Source organism: Ambystoma mexicanum, chromosome 10 (assembly GCF_040938575.1).
Source record: "Ambystoma mexicanum isolate Mex_15411 chromosome 10, UKY_AmexF1_1, whole genome shotgun sequence".
NCBI classification, from domain to species: Eukaryota; Metazoa; Chordata; class Amphibia; order Caudata; family Ambystomatidae; genus Ambystoma; species Ambystoma mexicanum.
This window is the reverse complement of record NC_090932.1, coordinates 155943140-155962515: the sequence shown is the minus strand read 5'-3', so window position 1 is coordinate 155962515 and position 19376 is coordinate 155943140. Positions and strand designations below refer to the sequence as shown.

At 47.9% G+C, this 19376-nt stretch overlaps 1 protein-coding gene across 1 annotated transcript in view; it reads left to right on the top strand.

Moving 5' to 3' along the window:
• LOC138491245 (disintegrin and metalloproteinase domain-containing protein 9-like) overlaps window positions 1–19376 on the top strand; it is a 2911326-nt gene that overhangs the window by 1438262 nt on the left and 1453688 nt on the right. The window contains exon 11 of the mRNA XM_069617655.1: window positions 7731–7861. Within this exon, the coding sequence (XP_069473756.1) occupies window positions 7731–7861 (131 nt within the window). The remainder of the gene's footprint in view (window positions 1–7730; window positions 7862–19376) is intronic.

The following is a 19376-nucleotide window of genomic DNA, read 5'->3' as shown; positions in this document are numbered from 1 at the left end:
AAACTGATACTTTCCCTCTACGCAGACGACGTGGCCCTGCTCCTCAGCGATCCAGAGACAAATCTCAATCCAGTAATGCGTGAAGTTCTCAAGTTCGGCGCCTTCTCAGGCCTCAGAATAAATAACAGCAAATCAGTGATTTTCCCACTAACTCCCAACACAGCAGAATTTGCCGATGACTTCCAGTTTTGATGGGACAAATCCTAGGAATCATGCTGTCCAGAGATCGTGACAAGGTCCTCTGCGACAATTACGGCAGGGTCGTAGCATCGATTTCAGAGAAGATTACCGGGTGGAAGCACTTACCGTTAACACTCTGGGGGCAGGTATCCATCGTCAAAATGGTGATCCTTCCAAAATTATTGTATCTATTTGTGAATATTCCTCTGCTCCTTCCACACCATTTCTTCCAGCAGATGCGGACGCTCGTCCTCGAACTGATCTGGACGGGCAAGTCGGCGAGAGTGGTGTATGCCACGCTAATTCAACCCATTGCAAAAGGAGGACTGGCCTTACCGGACCTGGAACACGATTATTGGGCTGCGCAAGCACAGTTTCTGAGCTATTGGTACATCTTTTGAGAGTGGTGATCCTCGGAGATCAGCCGGTCCCGCCGAAAAACCATGAACATAATGCTGATCACCTTTGAGATCTGGAGAAGGATAGCACAAAAACAAGGCATAATGTGCAGATACTCCCCACTCCTACTGGCAAAGTTTATTCGAGGACTGCCGATAACCACCATAACAGTGTACCATCATCTAATGAGCAAACTCCAAATAACCACAATAGACGATTGGTTTGTGGGCGGCAGCTTTATGACGCTTCAACAAGTCAAAGTCCGCTGCTCAGTCACAGCACTGGACATATTTGTATACTCCAGGCTTCGTCACGCCTTCAGAAAGCAGTTATCAATGTTTGCGGCACATCCACCCACCTGGCGGCTTTTACATCAGGTTATACAAGCAAGCGGTGAGGGTAAACTAGTCTCATCCATCTATAAAGAATTACTCGCCAAAATAGACCAACCACAAACCCCTAAAGCAAGATGGGAAAACTCCCTGGCCTACACAATAGATGAGGCTGATTGGTCCTACATCCAGAGGCAGACCCAAAAGGTTGCGCTGAACTCGAGACTAAAACTGATCCATTTCAATTTTCTTCATCAGACCTACATCACGCCTAGCAAAGTTCACTGCTTCCAAAACTCTGTCTCGCCGGCCTGTCAGCGGTGCGGTAGCACCCCCGCTGACTTCTGGCACCTTGCGTGGGAATGTCCATTTGTCAGGAAATTCTGGGACAAGGTACTAACCACAACGTCGGAAATAGCCAGGGAGCACATCGATAGAGAGCCAATGGTGACCATGCTGGGGTATACCCTTGAGATACAACCGGCGGCTAGGAAGCTAGTGGGCCTGCTGCTGGTGCTGGCAAAACGCTGTAACGCTATGTCGTGGGGCCGTGGTCCACCTCCAATGCAAACTCAGTGGCTCAGGGATGTGGCATACTGCCACGACGCAGAGACAGACTTCATCAGAACGCTGCCACTCCATGCCCGACCACCAGACATATGGAGTCCATTTGTAAACTATTTGCTATCACGCCCGGACAGCTCGCCCTCACAAGCGGACACATAGATCGCTATGAGGACGGCATGTAACCCGGCAGGTCACATTCCTACAAACGTGGGCAGCACGGCAGTGACTGAGTGTAGCAAGTGACGGGAAGGACACAGACCTCAAACTTTGGGGGACAAGGGGCTTGGAAAGGGGGCAGGGGGACGGGGCTAATTGGCACCCTTCTTTTGGTTATCCATTGTTATGTTTGTTTGTTTCTGTGAAAAAAAGCACAAAATAAAGGTTTTAAAAAGAAATAAGATAAGGAAAGCACCCATCAGAAGAAATCTTCAGTCTAATAATAATCATGACCTGTATCAACCATGACAAATTCTCAAAAGAGTTGGTGGTACTAACTTCAATTTTTGGGCACCATTGGTCTGGAACTCCCTCCCACTTCCTATGAAAAATGGTGTGTCCATGAATATTTTTAAGAAACAACTTAAGACCTGGCTGTTTGATGAAGGAACAGTTTAACTAATTTGTCCACTGACTCTGACTTCTTGGACATTAGATCCCGGCTGTACCAATGTTGTCTGTATGTTGTCTCTGTCTTTGTGAGCGCTCTGAGGCCTGCGGGAAAACAGTGCTATATAAAAACGAATATAGATAGATAGACAGACAGACAGACAGACAGACAGACAAATAGACAAACAGACAGATAGATACAGTGCAGTTGCGTTCGGTAGAGGACCCGCAGCTGAACACAGCTCTCTCCACGCCGCTCTCCACACACCACTTGCACTATTGTCTCAGCCGGACACGAAGAAAGGACCTTGCTACGTCCTCTGTTACGTCCGGACTGCTGACACACTTGGCAAGCCACACCAGAGAGAATCACTGGCCGCTCCCGACAAATTTCTGCTCCTCCAAGAGGTCTTTGGTAACTCTTAAGTCTGCTCTTATAGAAATGTATAATGATATATCAATTTTGCATGCAGGTGGTACAAAATATATTTGAAAAGGTGTAGAAAGTCCTACTCAGTGCTGGTCAATGGGTCGGCTCTTGCTGGATCCGAGATCTGGCATCAGATGTCTGGCTGGATCTCAGAAAAAAATGGAGAAAAGGTGGGCACAACATATGGTTCTATGATTCTCAAAAACAAATAATGTCCTTCCTATTTTCAATATATTCTTGCTTGTATGTGGAGCTCCTGGAATAAAAGAGTCCAATGACACTCGGACTCTGTAGAATGGACAAACGAATGAAAAACAGAGTGGAAACCACCCTATAAAATCCAGTGCTCCTCCTTGCTCCCCTTAGGCAGCTAAATTCGTTCTTCTATATATTGTTGGCTTGTATTTAAATTGTCACTTGGGTGCTTAATTGAGTGCTGTTAGCTTCCAAACCTTTAAATTGAAGGATTGCAAATAAAAATTCAGATATTTCTTCAAATATTTTATAATGAATTTGTGTTTTAATCACACGTTGCTTTTGACGAACAAGCAATCTTCCGCCTAAAGTAACAGATTTTGCCAATGCATTTCAGTTCTTTAATGAATTAGAGGAGACAGAGAGGGGAGAAGTAGACGAAGTAGAATTGAAAGAATTCAGAGGGAAGAGTGGTTTTATCCCACCGATCAGTGTGCCGTCCATTGATATTTTCCAAAAACAGACAATTAATGATCTGGAGAAAATCAACTTCAAATCCAAAGGGAGTGGGAACATGAAACCCCATGAATGGGAGCACATCAAGAAACTATACAGTGATACGGAATTGACCATAAGAAGTGCAGACAAAGGGGGAGCATTAGTTCTCCTTGACACAGCAGATTACGACACGGAATGCATGAGACAGCTGAATGACCCCAATACATATGCACGACTGGATAGAGACCCCACGGTTGAAATAAAGAAGAATTTGGAAGAGTTATTGACTAAAGCAGAAGACCTTAGTTCGATCAATCATCACACTAGAACATTTCTAACCAACAGCTTTCCAAAAATTCCCCATTTCTACACACTATGTAAAGTGCATAAAGGACTCACAAAACCACCGGGCAGACCCATAGTCGCTGGTACTAACAGCATCTGGCAACCTTTAGAGATCTACATTGACCACTTTTTACAACCTTTGATACAAAAAACAAGTACATATGTAAAGGATACCACACATTTTCTGAAATATTTGAGTGAAGCTGAATATACAGAAAATGACATTTTGTTTACAATAGATGTGAAAAGCCTCTACATGTCGATCCCACATCAGGAAAGAGCTGCAGTAGAGTGGCTGTTACTCCAAGAAGGGGACATTCCAGCTCAAAAGGAATACGTTTTTTCTGCAGACAGCCGGAACATCTATGGGGGCCACAATGGCACCAACCTACGCCAATGCATTTATGAACAAATTCGAGGTTGATCATGTTCTGAAGCATGAAGGTTGGAAAGGCAAAATTGGACTATGGATTCGTTACATTGACAACATTTTTGGGATCTGGCAGGATACCAAAGATGAATTAGAGGAATTCTTGAGATATCTAAACAGGATAGATCAACGGATACAGTTCACCTCAGAATTCTCAACAGAAATTATACACTTTCTGGATGTTGAAATTAGAAAGGAAAGTACAGGCTACAGAACTAACATCTACCAAAAACCCACGGATAGGAACAATATCTTACACAAGTTGAGTTTTCATCAACCAAGCTTGATAAAGAACCTACCCTACAGCCAAATGCTGAGAGTAAAAAGAATCGTCAGTGACCCTGAAGACTATGCAGAGGCTATAAGCAAAATGGGGACAACATTCTTGCATTGTGGCTACACCAGATCTGAAATTGAGGAAGCAGAACAAAGACTCGCAATCAAAGAAAGAGAAGAACTCCTAAAACCAAAGCAAAAGACAGAAGAAACACCTCCAATGGTGTTTGTCTCCAAATATTCTAAACAGAGCAAACGCATCAAAGATATAATTAGAAAAAACTGGAGAATATTAGCCCTGGATGAGAGAGTGGAGCCCCTTTTCAAAGAATTGCCTACATTTGCTTACCAGAGAAGCCAGAATTTTGAAGACAAATTGGTGAAAATAAGGAGCTTTCAAAGTAGGAAGGACACCGCTAAGACTGGAACATTTCCATGCCTCAATTGTTCCAATTGCGGGTATATACTCAAGGGGAACCTAGTGAACCATCCACACACTGGTGAAAAAATAAAACTTCGACACTTTGGGACATGTAATTCTAATAACATCATCTACTCCATAAAATGCCTGTGCGGGCTTTACTATGTTGGACAATCGACACGCACAGCTAAAGTGAGATGGAATGAGCATCGCTCATGTATACGTAATCATAACAAAAACTCAGCAGTGACACGACACTGGGACTCAAAACAACATAATCTGTCACAGATAAGATTCCAAATACTTGAGGTGGTGAAGAAAAGGGAGCCACATATGAATTTGTAACAGAGACTTGACCAGAGGGAATCCTTCTGGATTGATAAACTCGGAACATTGACTCCAAGAGGACTGAATGAGGAGATCAATTTCTCTTGTTTCCAATAACAATGTGTGGACCACATACGTAGCAATTTGTTGTTTTGTAAATTATCTTTGTATACAATCTTTGGTGATGGTGGACTTTGTCAAGAAGGGTTGATTAATGTTTCCAACACAGTAGTTGAATAATACGTAGCAATTAGATAAGTGCAGTTACCACATGCATATACAAAATACACCCAGCGCAGCTGATTCTTAGAGGATACCAGATTGGTACAGTTTAGGTGATTAATTTCACTTGGTATCATGAAGCACTCCCTTTAATATAAAAAAAGGGGGGAAGAGACACAGAGTGCAACACATATGCATGCACCCGATGTCACACAGACAGAGGATCTATGAATATACACACGGCGACATTTGTTTCCGTGCAGTACACCTTTAAATATGCGTGACTGTTTGCGATAGTGTAGGTAATGAGTCTTCATCACACGGGTGTATACGCCCGTACCCGCGTAACATGTATATAGATGTGGTTCGTACAACACCACAATAACCTTTCCTGTAAATGCATTCGAGTTGTTACCTTGCACGGCGGCATGACCGCTGCAAACCAGCAACATGCACTAGAGCGGTCGCCATGGTGATCTACAGTCCCGCCCTCCCATTCACGTGGGAAGGTGGGACTGGAGGCGCGTCCGCAGTGTCCAATCCAGGACAGCGGGCTTCGCCGCGATCACCATGACGACAGAATAACCTAGTCTCACATGAGCCCGCGCATACGCGACTCGTTCCATGAGACAGCGAATACAGAGCACAGCGCAGGTAAGACGCCCCGCTCCGTTACTGCAAATGATTTAAAAGCACAGTGGTTAAAATACACCACAGAGAAGCTCATTACTTCTCTTTTTGAACAGGGACGTTCTCCAGAGACGCGTGCCCACTTACAAGGCGACACCTAGACTGAAAGGAAGCTTAAGGTAAACGCAACACTAGAGTAGAGTGTTGACACATGGATTTCTCTATAACAATGCTTCTCACAAGGTTGAGTTTACTAATAGATGTACTGTCACTTTCCCCTCTCTTTCTTTTCGACTGACCTATATGATGGGATTTGTCATGCAACAATATTTACCTACGTGATGGTATGTACTTTTATAATTTGCATAATATTGGTTATGATGTATTGATATTAATGTTGTTTAAATGTAGCCCTGAAGATGGTGCTATGTACCGAAATGCATTGGCAAAAGCTGTTACTTTAGGCGGAAGATTGCTTGTTCGCCTAAAGCAACGTGTGATTAAAACACAAATTCATTATAAAATATTTGAAGAAAGTATCTGAATTTTTATTTGTAATCAATCAATTTAAAGGTTTGGAAACTAACAGCACTCAATTAAGCACCAAAGTGACAATTTAAATACAAGCCAACAATATCTAGAAGAACGAATTTAGCTGCCTAAGGGGAGCAAGGAGGGGCACTGGATTTTATAGGGTGGTTTCCACTCTGTTTTTCATTTGTCTGGCTGGATCTCAGACCCAGCCTGCCTCAGCCCTGACAAGGCTTTACCCAGCCCCCAGTTTAACCAAGGGAAGCTGGGGGCTCAGTGATCTAATCGGCTCTGCCCTCCTTTGCAGGCCTTATTTGCTTGACCTGTTTTCTTTCTTCTGGCCTCAAAGGTACACCACAGTTATTAATGGGCCATGACTATCACTAGGGTGGGGGCCAGCGCTTTTAAAAGCAGGCTTTCTTTCTGCTGGGCACACTATTGTTTGCCAAATGTGCATCTTACACTTTCATGACAAACAAAATGCAATTTCCAAACTTACAAATGCTGTGTAAACTTGCATTCACTAGTTTTATTTGTAATGTGTTTCTTTTTTTATCGGACTACCACACAAATACCCTGTAATTCTTGTGCCCATTCCTTTGTGTTTTATCACAGGTTATATTTAGAAAGATGTTATATGCTTGTTAAAATAATTAATTACAAATAATTGCTTATGTTGTGCTGACAGCAGTTATTAGGACATTAAACTGTGCATTCATGGGTGCCAACCTTCGATTTTCACTACAGGGGCAGAAATACCCCCACTTCCACCCTGAATATAACCAAGCGGCCAAGCCAACGCCTGTTCTGGCCAAACACATTTTATAGCACTTGTTTGTTTATAAGGAATTGCAAGAAGTAATACGATTAACAAGCAGTTTTTAATATATAACATCCCAGCAATGGTCTCTCAACCTGCTGTGCAACCCTGGTAACCTTCTACTCTAGAGTGTGTCCATGGATCCCTTAATGTACTAAAAATCACTGCAATACCAACAGTATTTTGGGTGCATCAATGCCATGGAAGTGATTTCAAGTGGAATTGATGTACAGTGCAGAGTTTGGAAAGAAGCAGCATGAAAGAAATTGCCCAATTTTAAAACTATTATTTTGAACATTTCTTTTGAGTGGAGTTCAAATGCCAACTCAGCCCTCCTCCAAACTCTGCCCCCACCCTGGCCTTGTGGGATCCCCTTTTCCATGTTTTCCATTTCCACCACTGGTCCTACATAGAAAATGTTTTATTATAACCAGAAAGATCTTGTATGTTTTGTCTATGTGTTTCTTTTTTAACTAAACATCTTTGTGGAAATCTTCATCTATTTTTTCTATTGTGCTTAGTTTTCAGGCACAATTGAGAAATGCTCATCCGCTGTTGCTCATCTGCTGGGCCATAGCATAGGCTTAGGTCATGACAATTTCCGAAACTGTAAATGCTCAGGAGCTGTTTGCCTAATGCACACGGATATGGGGTAAGTCTCCTTGATTGATTATCAGATGATATGTTATGCATTATATTCAAATTTTATCTTGCATGAATGTATTCAATTCAAATAAGAACATAATGCGTGTCAAGATTGTGTTATTCTGTTTCACCCTCTATGTGGACATTAGAAGAAATGCATACCCATTTCCTGAAGTTACGTCAGCGCTAGTTTGCATACAAAAATGTGCAATAAGTCTTCATTCTTTGCCTATTGAATCATAATCGGGTCCATCGTCTACAATCAACCAGTACATCAGTGTTCTTTCCCAACACCACAGTGCATGCCCTGGCAACTTGGTTAGCCTGATGTCACCTCACCCCTTAATGACTGTGACCGCTGCAAAGTTGAAAGGGGTCCTGATGTTACAAACACTAAGCTGAATGGGGCAGCAGGGCAGGCTATAGAATGTATTAACTGCTATATTATGGCTGTCCAATTGCACATCATACTCCCATAATTGGCCCATAATGGCTATACATACAGCAAGTGACAGGAAAGGGGGTCAGTGCAAAATGTATTCTCCTCAGTGAGATGACATCTCTATGTCAGAGAACATCTTGTTACGTGTTACATTACACTCCAGAACGTTATCTATGTTTTTTGCAAAGAGGATTTTTTCCCTTTTAGCTCCTGACTACATTCTCTCCAATGGGGTGTAACTTAGGGGGGCAGTTTTTTTTTATTTGGATTTTATTGCACATTTGGTTAACAAATAAACCTTTAGCACATACAACAGTTAGATTACAACAGTACTGAAAGAACCATTTTAAATGTGACATATTCTCAGTTTTATAAATTCATTTTTAAAATAAGATCAATAACAATAAAACAGTAAGATCAAAATATTTTCAGCATTAAACTATAATGACTCATGTGGCCATCACCTCCGCACGACGAGTGGGAGAGATCCAGGCCCTCTCCTGTAAACCTCCATACCTGACATTCCACGAGACAAGGGTGGTGCTGAGGACGCACCCCTCCTTCATGCCCAATGTGCCGTTGGACTTCCATCTCAACGAGCTCTTGGTGTTACCTGTTTTCTTCCCTTCTTTGCCGGCTGAGAGGACTTTGCACTCGCTGGATGTGGCTAGAGCGCTGAAGTTCTACGTGGACCGCACAAAGAGTTTTCAGAAGACATCACAGCTGTTTGTGAACTTTGGACCTGTGAACCAAGGGAAGGCCCTCTCGAAGGCTTCCATTTCCAGATGGCTCTCTGGCTGCATCATACACTGTCACCGGTTGACAAACAGACCTTTGCCCGGCCGTCCGAGAGCCCATTCGACCAGAACGATCGCTGCTACCACAGCGTTTCTGTCTGGTGTGCCCCTGCTGGACATATACAGGGCTGCTACGTGGAGGTCGACACATACCTTCAAGAGATTCTACTGCGTCGACCGGGATTCTAGGGAGGAGTCCAGAGTCAGCCAGGCAGTGTTTCGAAACCTGTTTTCTTGAAGGTGAGCCTGGTGAGAAGGTAAGAGATGCTTAATGTTGAGTTGTTGAAATGCTTAATGTTGAGCCTTGCCACCTCCCGTGGTTGTGCATGTGTGTACTGCTATGTATTCTTGTATTCTTGAGCATGTGAATCCATGCCAGACCCCATGCTTGAGAAGGAACAAGTTACTTACCTGTAACTGTTTTTTTCCAGCATGGGTCTGGCATGGATTCACCTGCAAACCCTCCTTCCAACCCGTCTGCGGTTCTTCTCTTGGTCCTACTGCCACTTTACGTGCTACCAAATCTGAAGATGGCTGCCAGAGGAGGGGCTTAGGTAGAGGGCAGTCATTGGCTGGGGGCAGTATGACCCAGAGACCAGTGATTGGTTACTAGTAGAAAGACAGTTCAGAAACGAAACTGAAACTGATTTTTTTCTTTACTGAGGATTCCCAGCCTGACAACAGGGAATATTCATGAGCATGGGAATCCATGCCAGACACATGCTGAAGAACAACAGTTACAGGTAAGTTACTTATTCCTTATGGCTATTGACATATGTGATCATGATGATGTATTATCTCTGTGTTAGCTTAGGCTAATAGTAGGGTTTGTGAAAATGCATAAACTTTGTGTTATTTTGTGTTAGACTAAGCGCACACATTGAAGTACGGCCTTTAGACACCATTTGTGTTTGTTTGCTCACAAACTGGGTGTTCATGTCGCCTGCAGAATAATGACCGCAGCCCGAAAAGGCTGGTTAATGCATCTCCGTAAAGAATGCTTAGCTAAAGGAATCTAACAGCTCTGAGCCTTGAACACGTAGACACAGACACATAAAGAATAATTTATGTCTCTCCCTGTCTCCGGCTTGCCAGACTTAATTATGCGACTAATGTTTAGAAAACATGGCATACCAAGCACATCCTTGGTAGGGCTAATTGAAGTACAGAGCCAAACGCGAAGTAACTTCCTTGGAAGGAGCGAAAACACAGATACGAGTCTCTAGGAATGTTTCTGTGCGTTGGGAACAGAGTGAACTTTAGTGCCCTGAGACAGTAAATTGTACAGAGGTGATGCAGAGCAAGGTACCACATGTTACCATGGTAAATGCCCATGTTACGTGGGTCGTAAACTATGTATTATGTCAGCAACCAAAGCCGATTTCAAATGTACTTAAGGCTGTCTGTCCCCAATACGATTGCTCAGTTTCTCTTTGGCTGTTCGTCGACATAGCTGAACCTGAGACCCGCTTCAAGCGAGAATAAAATATTGTTTATATATGTTTCCTGGTGTGTTCTTCATTTATTTGCAGCAACTCAGATTTGGGATTAACAAACCGTACAAAAAAGTGTTAACGCCTCTTTCCAAATGGTGAAGGCAGCTGCAGAAATAACTAATGATTATACCCCATATAAGGCACTCCTAAATTGATCTGTGCCAATACGATCTTCGTAAGGACAAGTGGTTAAAACATGCTGGCAGGTTTCAATAGCAGAATTTCAGAGATGAAATAGCCACTCATTGTTTGGTACTTTTTTCCATCCACCATTATTTTCAAGTGTTGAGAGTAAGTTAATGCACAGATCTATAATAAATCGACTGAGATCAGCCGAACACATTTTTTGATAAATAGGTGCATGGGGTATTTAAGTGAAATCCTTGATGGCAGTATTCTTTGCATCTTTTTTTCCCACATAGTTCAGTCAGATTAGTAACTCTATCCCAATCCCTGGTCTTGTTTTTCAATACAAAGTAATTATTCTGCAATTCTAGTGCCTGATCAAGGGATAGTCCAACATTAGCCAAATGGGATAGAGCAGAGGTCTGCAACTCCTGTATAAATGCATTACGTTTTTCCACAGAAAGATGAATAGATCATTCCCAATAGCGTGCTAGGGTCAGACCGAAGTGACTGCAACTTTAGATACAATTTGCACCTTTGCAATAGCCATAGATATTTAAGCGATGGGGGCCTGCGTTCAGTTCTCAATGCAGCAACAGATACTGTGCTCTATAGACCCAACAGAGATCGCAGTATTTTACATTTGATTTTTTCCAAACAGCTTACTTATCTAGTGGAGAGCACCTCCAATCCATATAAAAGCCTTGGTATAATACTGGTGCGATACATCGCAAGCATGCCCTTCGCATTATACCCTCCCTTCCTGGCAACATATTGCTTCATTATAAGCAATTTTTTCCAGGTTTTAGGGATTATATATTCGCGGTAGAAAGTGGTGGCAGTTATCAACAAATAGAAAGAAAGGATAAGTATCTTGCGATTTGGAATGCCTTTAATGACTTATATGTTTGATGTCCCTTAGGTTCCCTAACTCACTCCCCTTACCTCCCCACTGAACCCAAGCCCCCGGCGCTTTTTTTAATTTTTATTTTGTATTTATTATAATTTTTTTCTCTTCTCTCTCCCCCCTTGCTCTAGTCTCATTTACCATGTTAAATTTCTGTAAATATGTTGTTTTCTTTTTGTATATTCTGCAGATTCTGAATGTTATCTTTTCATGTAAAACAGTGGCTTGGATTTTTTCTGATTATCACTCTTTAATGTATCATTTGTTCTTATTTCAGTCATTAATGTTAAAATTATAATACTATATGTTAAAAAAAAAAATAAAGTGGTGGCCGGGTTAAGTTTAATAGGAAATCCTAAATAAACGTAGCTCTCAACCACTTCTTGGCTGGTGTGGTTCAATTTCCATACAAATTATTCCTTTTTAAGAGATCTACCCACTACGAATTGTCGTCTTGATATTAATTTTCATATTGTTGCAAAGCTGGAGAGGGTATCTATAGAGTGCTGGAGCCCTATAGGGGTAAAATCTAAGCGCACAGTATAGTTGGCATAGGCCATCCTTGCTACAGCCTTACCTCCGATGCTAGGGGGAGAGTTACGGGCTGCATCGAAAGCCTCAGCCATATCAGAGACATATAAATTGAATAATAGGGGTGCAAATACGCACCCCTGTTCAAGTCCAAGATTAGTGGAAATGGGCTTGGTGATGACACTGTGCTAGTCCACTCTGATTTTAACTGAGATATCTGTGTAAATGGCTCAAATAAAGTGCAACAATAGCGGGTCAATTCCAGGACCAATGTAGTTGGCTGGGGCAGTATGACCCAAAATGACAGCAATAGGCTATACAAGCGACAAGCAGTTTTTTAGCTTAAAACTATACTGCTTTATATTACTGAGAATTCACAGCCTGGCGACAGGGAATATTCATTGCATGTGAATCCATTTAAGACCCATGTTGGAGAAGACGAGTTACAGGTAAGTAATTTGTTGCTAAGAATTATTCAACAACTCTGCTTTGAAACTGGTGGATATGCATAGCCTCCAAAAAACAGCTTTGCTAAGATCAAACCATGCGCCTCTTGGCACTCCCTAGCTCATCTCCAACAAACGCTCAATGAGAGCCCTAGAGAACCATTGGGGAAAACACTGTAACCCTGGAGATCTTACAAACCTCAAATCTCTCTCCGCCAACTGTAGGATTCTGAACACCAAGGCCAGAGCTGTTTGCTAATCCACCACCATTGCAACAGTAGCAAAGCCCTCTTCTAAGTAGTACAGCATTATACCAAGTCCACAGGCCACCCCACAGTGCCAGCAACTCAGTAAACATGTGATGGACTCAGCAACTTTTTAATTGAAAAAATCGACAAAATCTGACAAATCATCCGATCAATCTCCCTGAGCTTTAACCCCACCCCTGCAGCCCAGCAAGCATACTGCCCCTCTGGACTGAATGGTCTCCTCTATCCCCCCAGACCTCACCTCCCTCAAACCTACCTCCTTCTCCAGCATGGGGTCTGGCATGGATTCACATGCTCATGAATATTCCCCGTTGTCAGGCTGGGAATCCTCGGTAAAGAAAAAACCAGTATCAGTTTCGTTTCTGATCTGTCTTTCGTAGTACTAACCAATCACTGGTCTCTGCATCATACTGACCACAGCCAATGACTGCCCTCTACCTAAGCACCGCCTCTGGCAGCCATCTTCAGATTTTTACCGCACGTTCATGTGTTGGGATCCTCGTGCTATTGCTCTCGAGCGTTAGTGCTATTTTTTCACGTTTTTTTCTCAAAACTTCGTTTTTTCCGGTCAAAAGAGCCTCAAGCTCCACCGACTCTCCATCCGATTAATGGGGACCCGTGTCGGATTCGTCTGCGCCCCTCAAGGGTGAAGATTTCGTCGAGCTACGTTTTGGAGGACTCCAGAAGCTTCTCAGGCCCGGACATGGCCCAGGAGAAGGGAAGCTCGACGCCCGGAAAGATGTTCAGGGTCTGCCCTGGATGCCAGCTGCAGAACGTCTTTAAGGAGGACAAAAACTCCTTTTGTCTCTACTGCTTACATGAGGCCAAGACGCACGTGGAGAAGGACTGTGCGTTTTGCGGCAATATGTCGGAGCGGACCATGAAGGACCGCCACCAACGCCTCGCCAACTGGCTGGAAGGGAAGAGCCCGTCAGGCGAGAAGAAGAGGAAGAAATCCGAGCGGTCTTCTAAGACCTTTGAAGACGCCCCGGCGACGGGGGTCCAACACAAGGCCAAGCACCGCGAGTCCGCTGGCACCGGGAGCGCCGAACGGTCGGGCTCTACGGGCGCCAGGCAGGGCGCACCCTCCCCGGCACCTTCAGCCACGAGCCAACGCTCTGGTTCGGGTAAGAGGAAGGGCGAGCACCCGGCGAAGATCCTGGAGAGGCCCCGGTCGAGCTCGAAGGCCCCATCGGAGGGGGAGCGAGGCAGTGTCCCCCCCCTCAAGGATAAGGCGGTGAGCGCACCTAAGGTGGTGAAGGCCTTAATCCATCCGGCCAAGCCCTCTATCGATACTGTCGCGGCGGCCCTGGCTCAGCTTGTGGAGGCTACACCAGTGGTGGCGACCTCGGGGCTCAGAGTCTCCCTGCCACCTCGGAGGGAGTCCTTTTTTGTGCCCATCGATAGGACCCCCGTGAAATCCCCGGCGGGGAAGAAAAAGGGGGGGCAGGGCGTCGTCGTAGATTCGGCTTCAGAGGAAGAGCAGATCGAGGTCTTAAGCCACGGCCTTGGCGTGGATGAAGACCGGCCCGTCGGGATGGATCCCGACGCAGGTGACGACGACAGCGTCGAGGGTGCCGACGGGGCCCCTGATTGCCCGTCGGATTCCCCTCTGCCAGCGCAGCAAGACAACTCGGTGGCCATTTTGTTGGCTATACAGTCCTTATGATCAGAGATAAGGACGAGACTACCGTTGCCGACGGAGGAACCTCTCCCGCCCAAGAAAAGAAGGATTCACCCTCCACCTCCTTTTCAGCCGTCGCGACCCGTCCAGCCCTCCTCCCCGTCCACCCGAGGGGATGATACGGGGACTGACACGGCAGCGACGGGTACGAACGACGAGGATCTCCCGTCGTCACCTCCCACCAGGGCTTCTCCGCCCGACGAGATTGGATCGTTCCACTCCATGATCGCCAGGGCATCCGAGCTTTTCCAACTCTGCCCTGAGGAGAAGAAAAAGGAAGGATTCCTTTATCAACGGCGCGAGGCCAAGAGGAAGACGGTCCTCGCGGTGCCTCTACTGGACGACATTTGGGATGAGGGCCTCGCCCTCCTCAAGAACCCTTCCACGACGCCAGCTAGAAGAGACCGGTACGAGAAGAAGTACCGGGTCCCGGACGCTGCCCCCCTCTGCCTCTGGGCGCAGCCTACCCCGGACTCCGTCGTCTCCGCGGCGGCCAGGAAGAAAGCGGGGGGGGGTGCGGCCTCCACATCGACTTCCCCACCGGCGAGGGAAAGAAATTGGACGCTATGGGACGCAGGGTCATGTCGTCTACAGCGACGACGATTAAAGCGGCCAACGCCTTGGCTATCGTGGCCCGCTACGACAGGGAGCTATGGGTCAAACTGGCTCCCCTGCCGGACTTCCTACCGGACGACAAGAGGGTGGATGCCCTGGAGATCCTACAGGAAGGTGAGGTGGCGTCAGACCACGCCATCACTATTGCGACGGACATCGCCGACACTGGGTTTCGCCAGTTGGGCAACGGCGTGTGCCTTAGGCGGCGTGGATGGCTCAAGGCTACGGACTTCCATCAAGATGTACAGACCAGAGTCCTGGACATGCTGTTCGATGGGAACAACCTGTTTGGGAAAACAGTGGACGATTCCCTTCAGGCCATTAAAGCGGACACTGAGACGGCCCGGGCCCTTGGGGTTCTACAGCAACGACGGATGCCCTTTCGGAGCAGCGGAGGCAAGGGCGCCTCCAAAGGTTCCGGCGGCGGTTTCTCTACCTAACGTCAAGCGGCCCGCTCGTCGTCTCAGGAGGCCTACAGAGGACGAGGCAAGTCTGGCGGACCCTGCCGTCGTCGCCAAGGAGGTCAAGGCGGCAAAGCCTCGTCGAAACAGGATTGAACCGGCCGTGGGGTCGGGCCCCCACCGAAGCACTCCGGTGGGAGGCCGGCTGGCGAGCTTCGTCAGCGTGTGGGAGTCCATCTCCACCGACCGTTGGGTGCTGGACGCCTTAGCCCGGGGCCACGCGCTCGAGTTTCAAAGAAGGTGCCCGCGCGTCCCCCCCGTGGCCAGGAAAGAGCTTCACGTCCCTCAGCTTCTCCTGGAGGTAAAGGCGTTGCTCAGGAAGGGCGCCATCGAACTCGTCCCAAAGAGGCTTCGGGGCTCCGGAGTTTACTCGAGATACTTCCTTGTGAAGAAGAAGACGGGTGGATGGCGCCCCATCCTAGACCTGCGACGTCTGAACAAGTTCATCAAGGCGCAGAAGTTCCGGATGGTCACCCTCCAGCACGTCCTGGGTCAGCTGGAGGAAGGAGACTTCCTGTCGTCGTTGGATTTGGAGGATGCCTACTTCCATATTCCCATCCTAAAGGGGCACCGAAAATTCCTCAGGTTTGTGGTCCAAGGGCGTCACTACCAGTTCAAAGCCCTCCCCTTCGGACTACGGTCGGCACCCAGGGTATTTACCAAGTGCCTTGCACCGGTGGCGGCGCAGCTGCGCCGCGAGGGGATCCACGTCTACCCCTACCTGGACGACTGGCTCATCCGAGCCAAGACGAGGGAGCTCGCCGTGGAGCACACGGCAAGGACCGTCCAACTTCTCACGGACCTGGGATTCTCCGTGAACTACGCCAAGTCCCACCTGGTACCCGCGCAAAACGCACTGTTTCTGGGAGAGAAGCTCGACACAGTGTCCCTTCTGGCCTCCCCGTCGGAGGAAAGGACCAGGTCCATCCTGGGCAAGGTACAGCGGATGTTGGTTTCCGACGCGGCCAAGGTGAGGTCCATCAAGTCCCTCCTCGGAATGATGTCTTCTTGCATCTACCTCATTCCCATGTGCAGGCTCCGGATGCGCCCGTTACAGGAGTTCCTGGACGCGCGCTGGATCCAAACGACGGGCGGCTTCGAGGAGAGGATCACACTCGACGAGAGTTTCCGCCGAGCGGTCCGGTGGTGGGGCACCCGCGCGCATCTGACGGCGGGCATGGACTTCCAGACCCCAGACCACCAGGAGACAGTGACCACGGATGCCTCCCTGGAAGGGTGGGGAGCGCACACCGAAAATCTGCACGCGAGAGGCCTCTGGCTCCCGACGGAGAAGTCCCTCCATATCAACGTCCTGGAGCTCTGTGCAGTGTTCTGGGCCCTCAGGTCCTTCCTTCCGTCCCTCAAGGGCAAGGTGGTGAGGATCTTCACCGACAACACCACCACCATGTTTTACATCAGGAAACAGGGCGGAACCAGGTCCCCAGCACTGTCCAAGGAGGCGCAGGACCTGTGGCATTGGGCCGTCGCCCAAAGGATGTTTCTGGTGCCGTTTCATCTGGCAGGGATAAAAAACACCATCGCCGACTCACTCAGCAGGGAGCTGCGCTCGTGCCACGAGTGGGAACTACGGCAGGATCTAGTGGATCGCCTCTTCCGACGGTGGGGCACACCCCAGATCGACCTGTTCGCGACGGCGACGAACTCCAAGTGCCGGAGGTTCGCCAGCAGGTTTCCCCAGGCGAGGAGCATGGGCGATGCTTTCTCGTTCCCCTGGGAGGGCCTGTTCCTCTACGCGTTCCCTCCTTTGCCACTGCTAATCCGGCTCGTCAACCAGCTCAAGAGGTCACGGTGCCGGATGATCCTCGTCGCACGTGCGTGGCCGAGGCAGATATGGTTCCCGGACCTTCTGGACTTATCAGCGTCCCCGCCAATCAGGCTGCCGGTGGACGCGGATCTACTCTCCAGGGAAGGAGGCGCCATCCTCCACCACGACCCGAAATCGCTGGACTTGCAGGCCTGGCTCCTGCAGCGCTAGAGTTTGGAGGATACGACATACCGGCCGACTGCAGAGAGGTTCTTGCAAAGGCCAGGGCGTCCTCGACTCTTAAATGCTACGGACACAAATGGAAGAGGTTCTCTGTCTGGTGCCAGGCACAGAAGATTAACCCTCTGCGGATTACGTCTCCCCAGGTACTGCCGTACCTGCTGACGCTGGCCAAAGCTGGACTGGCACACGCGTCCATCAAGATTCATCTTGCTGCGATCTCCCGATACACCAGGACCACGGGCCGGACGTCCTTGTGGTCTCATCGTCTGGTGAAAGAGTTCATGAAGGGACTGTTCAGATCGTTCCCGCCGGTGAAGGCTCCGGCCCCGGCGTGGGAGCTCAACGTGGTGCTGACCAAGCTCATGGGACCTCCGTTCGAGCCTCTGCACTCGGCCCCGTTGAAGTTTCTGTCGTGGAAAACAGCGTTTCTTGTGGCCATCACCTCCGCACGACGGGTGGGAGAGATCCAGGCCCTTTCCTGCAAGGCCCCGTACTTGACTTTTCACGACACGAGGGTAGTGCTCAGGACGCACCCCTCCTTCATGCCCAAGGTACCGTCGGACTTCCATCTCAACGAACCCTTGGTGTGCCTGTGTTCTTCCCGTCGCCTTCGTCGCCGGCTGAGAGGACTTTGCACTCGCTGGATGTGGCTAGAGCGCTGAAGTTCTACGTGGACCGCACAAAGTGTTTTCGGAAGACGTCACAACTCTTTGTGAATTTTGGATCTGTCAATCAGGGGAAGGCTCTCTCCAAGGCTTCCATTTCCAGATGGCTCTCTGGCTGTATCATGTACTGTCATCGGTTGGCAAACCGACCGCTGCCTGGCCGTCCGAGAGCCCATTCCACCAGAGCGATCGCAGCCACCACAGCGTTCCTTTCTGGTGTGCCCCTGCTGGACATATGCAGGGCTGCTACGTGGAGGTCGACGCACACCTTCACGAAATTCTACTGCGTCGATCGGGATTCCAGGGAGGAGTCCAGGGTCGGCCAGGCAGTGCTGCGCAACCTGTTTGCCTGAGGTGAGCCTGGTGAGGAGGTAAGATGCTTAATGTTGGGTTTGATGTAATGCTTAATGTTGAGCCTTTGCCACCTCCCGTGGTTGTGCATGTGTGTACTGCTATGTATTCTTTATTCATGAGCATGTGAATCCATGCCAGACCCCATGCTGGAGAAGGAACAAGTTACTTACCTGTAACTGTTGTTCTCCAGCATGGGTCGTGCTGACTCCACGTGCAGGCTAGCTAGGTGGATGGAGCTCTTCCAGAAGTCACCTCCGGAGTACCTAAAGGGCTTTGTCAAAAATCACTCGAGGCAAAAGGCAAGCCTCTATTTACCATTGCATCCCGTAAGGGCAACTCCTTTCCAAAGAAGCGCCCGGCTGGGAGGAACCTATCGGGTTCTCACACCAGCACACGTACCGAGGCTAGTCCAGCTTACGGCCAAGGGGACTCCGGATATTTCCGGTGCCAATGTCGAGAGACTGAAAGGTTCTTTTACCAGGGTTACTCCCAAGGGGCAACACCCTACTACAGCCTTCACGCAGCACTACCGGCAATTCAGCCGAGGGCAATACGCCTTCCAGGTCTAGGCCTGAGGTGCGGGATAGGCCTTATGTTCTAACACCAAGCGTCTTGGATGGGGCTGTGTCCAGTGAGCCAGGCACCACGACTTTGGCACGTGGCACGCAGCCCGACAAAATAGCGGCTGCAACAGACAAGATGGCCGCTCATCCAATACCTC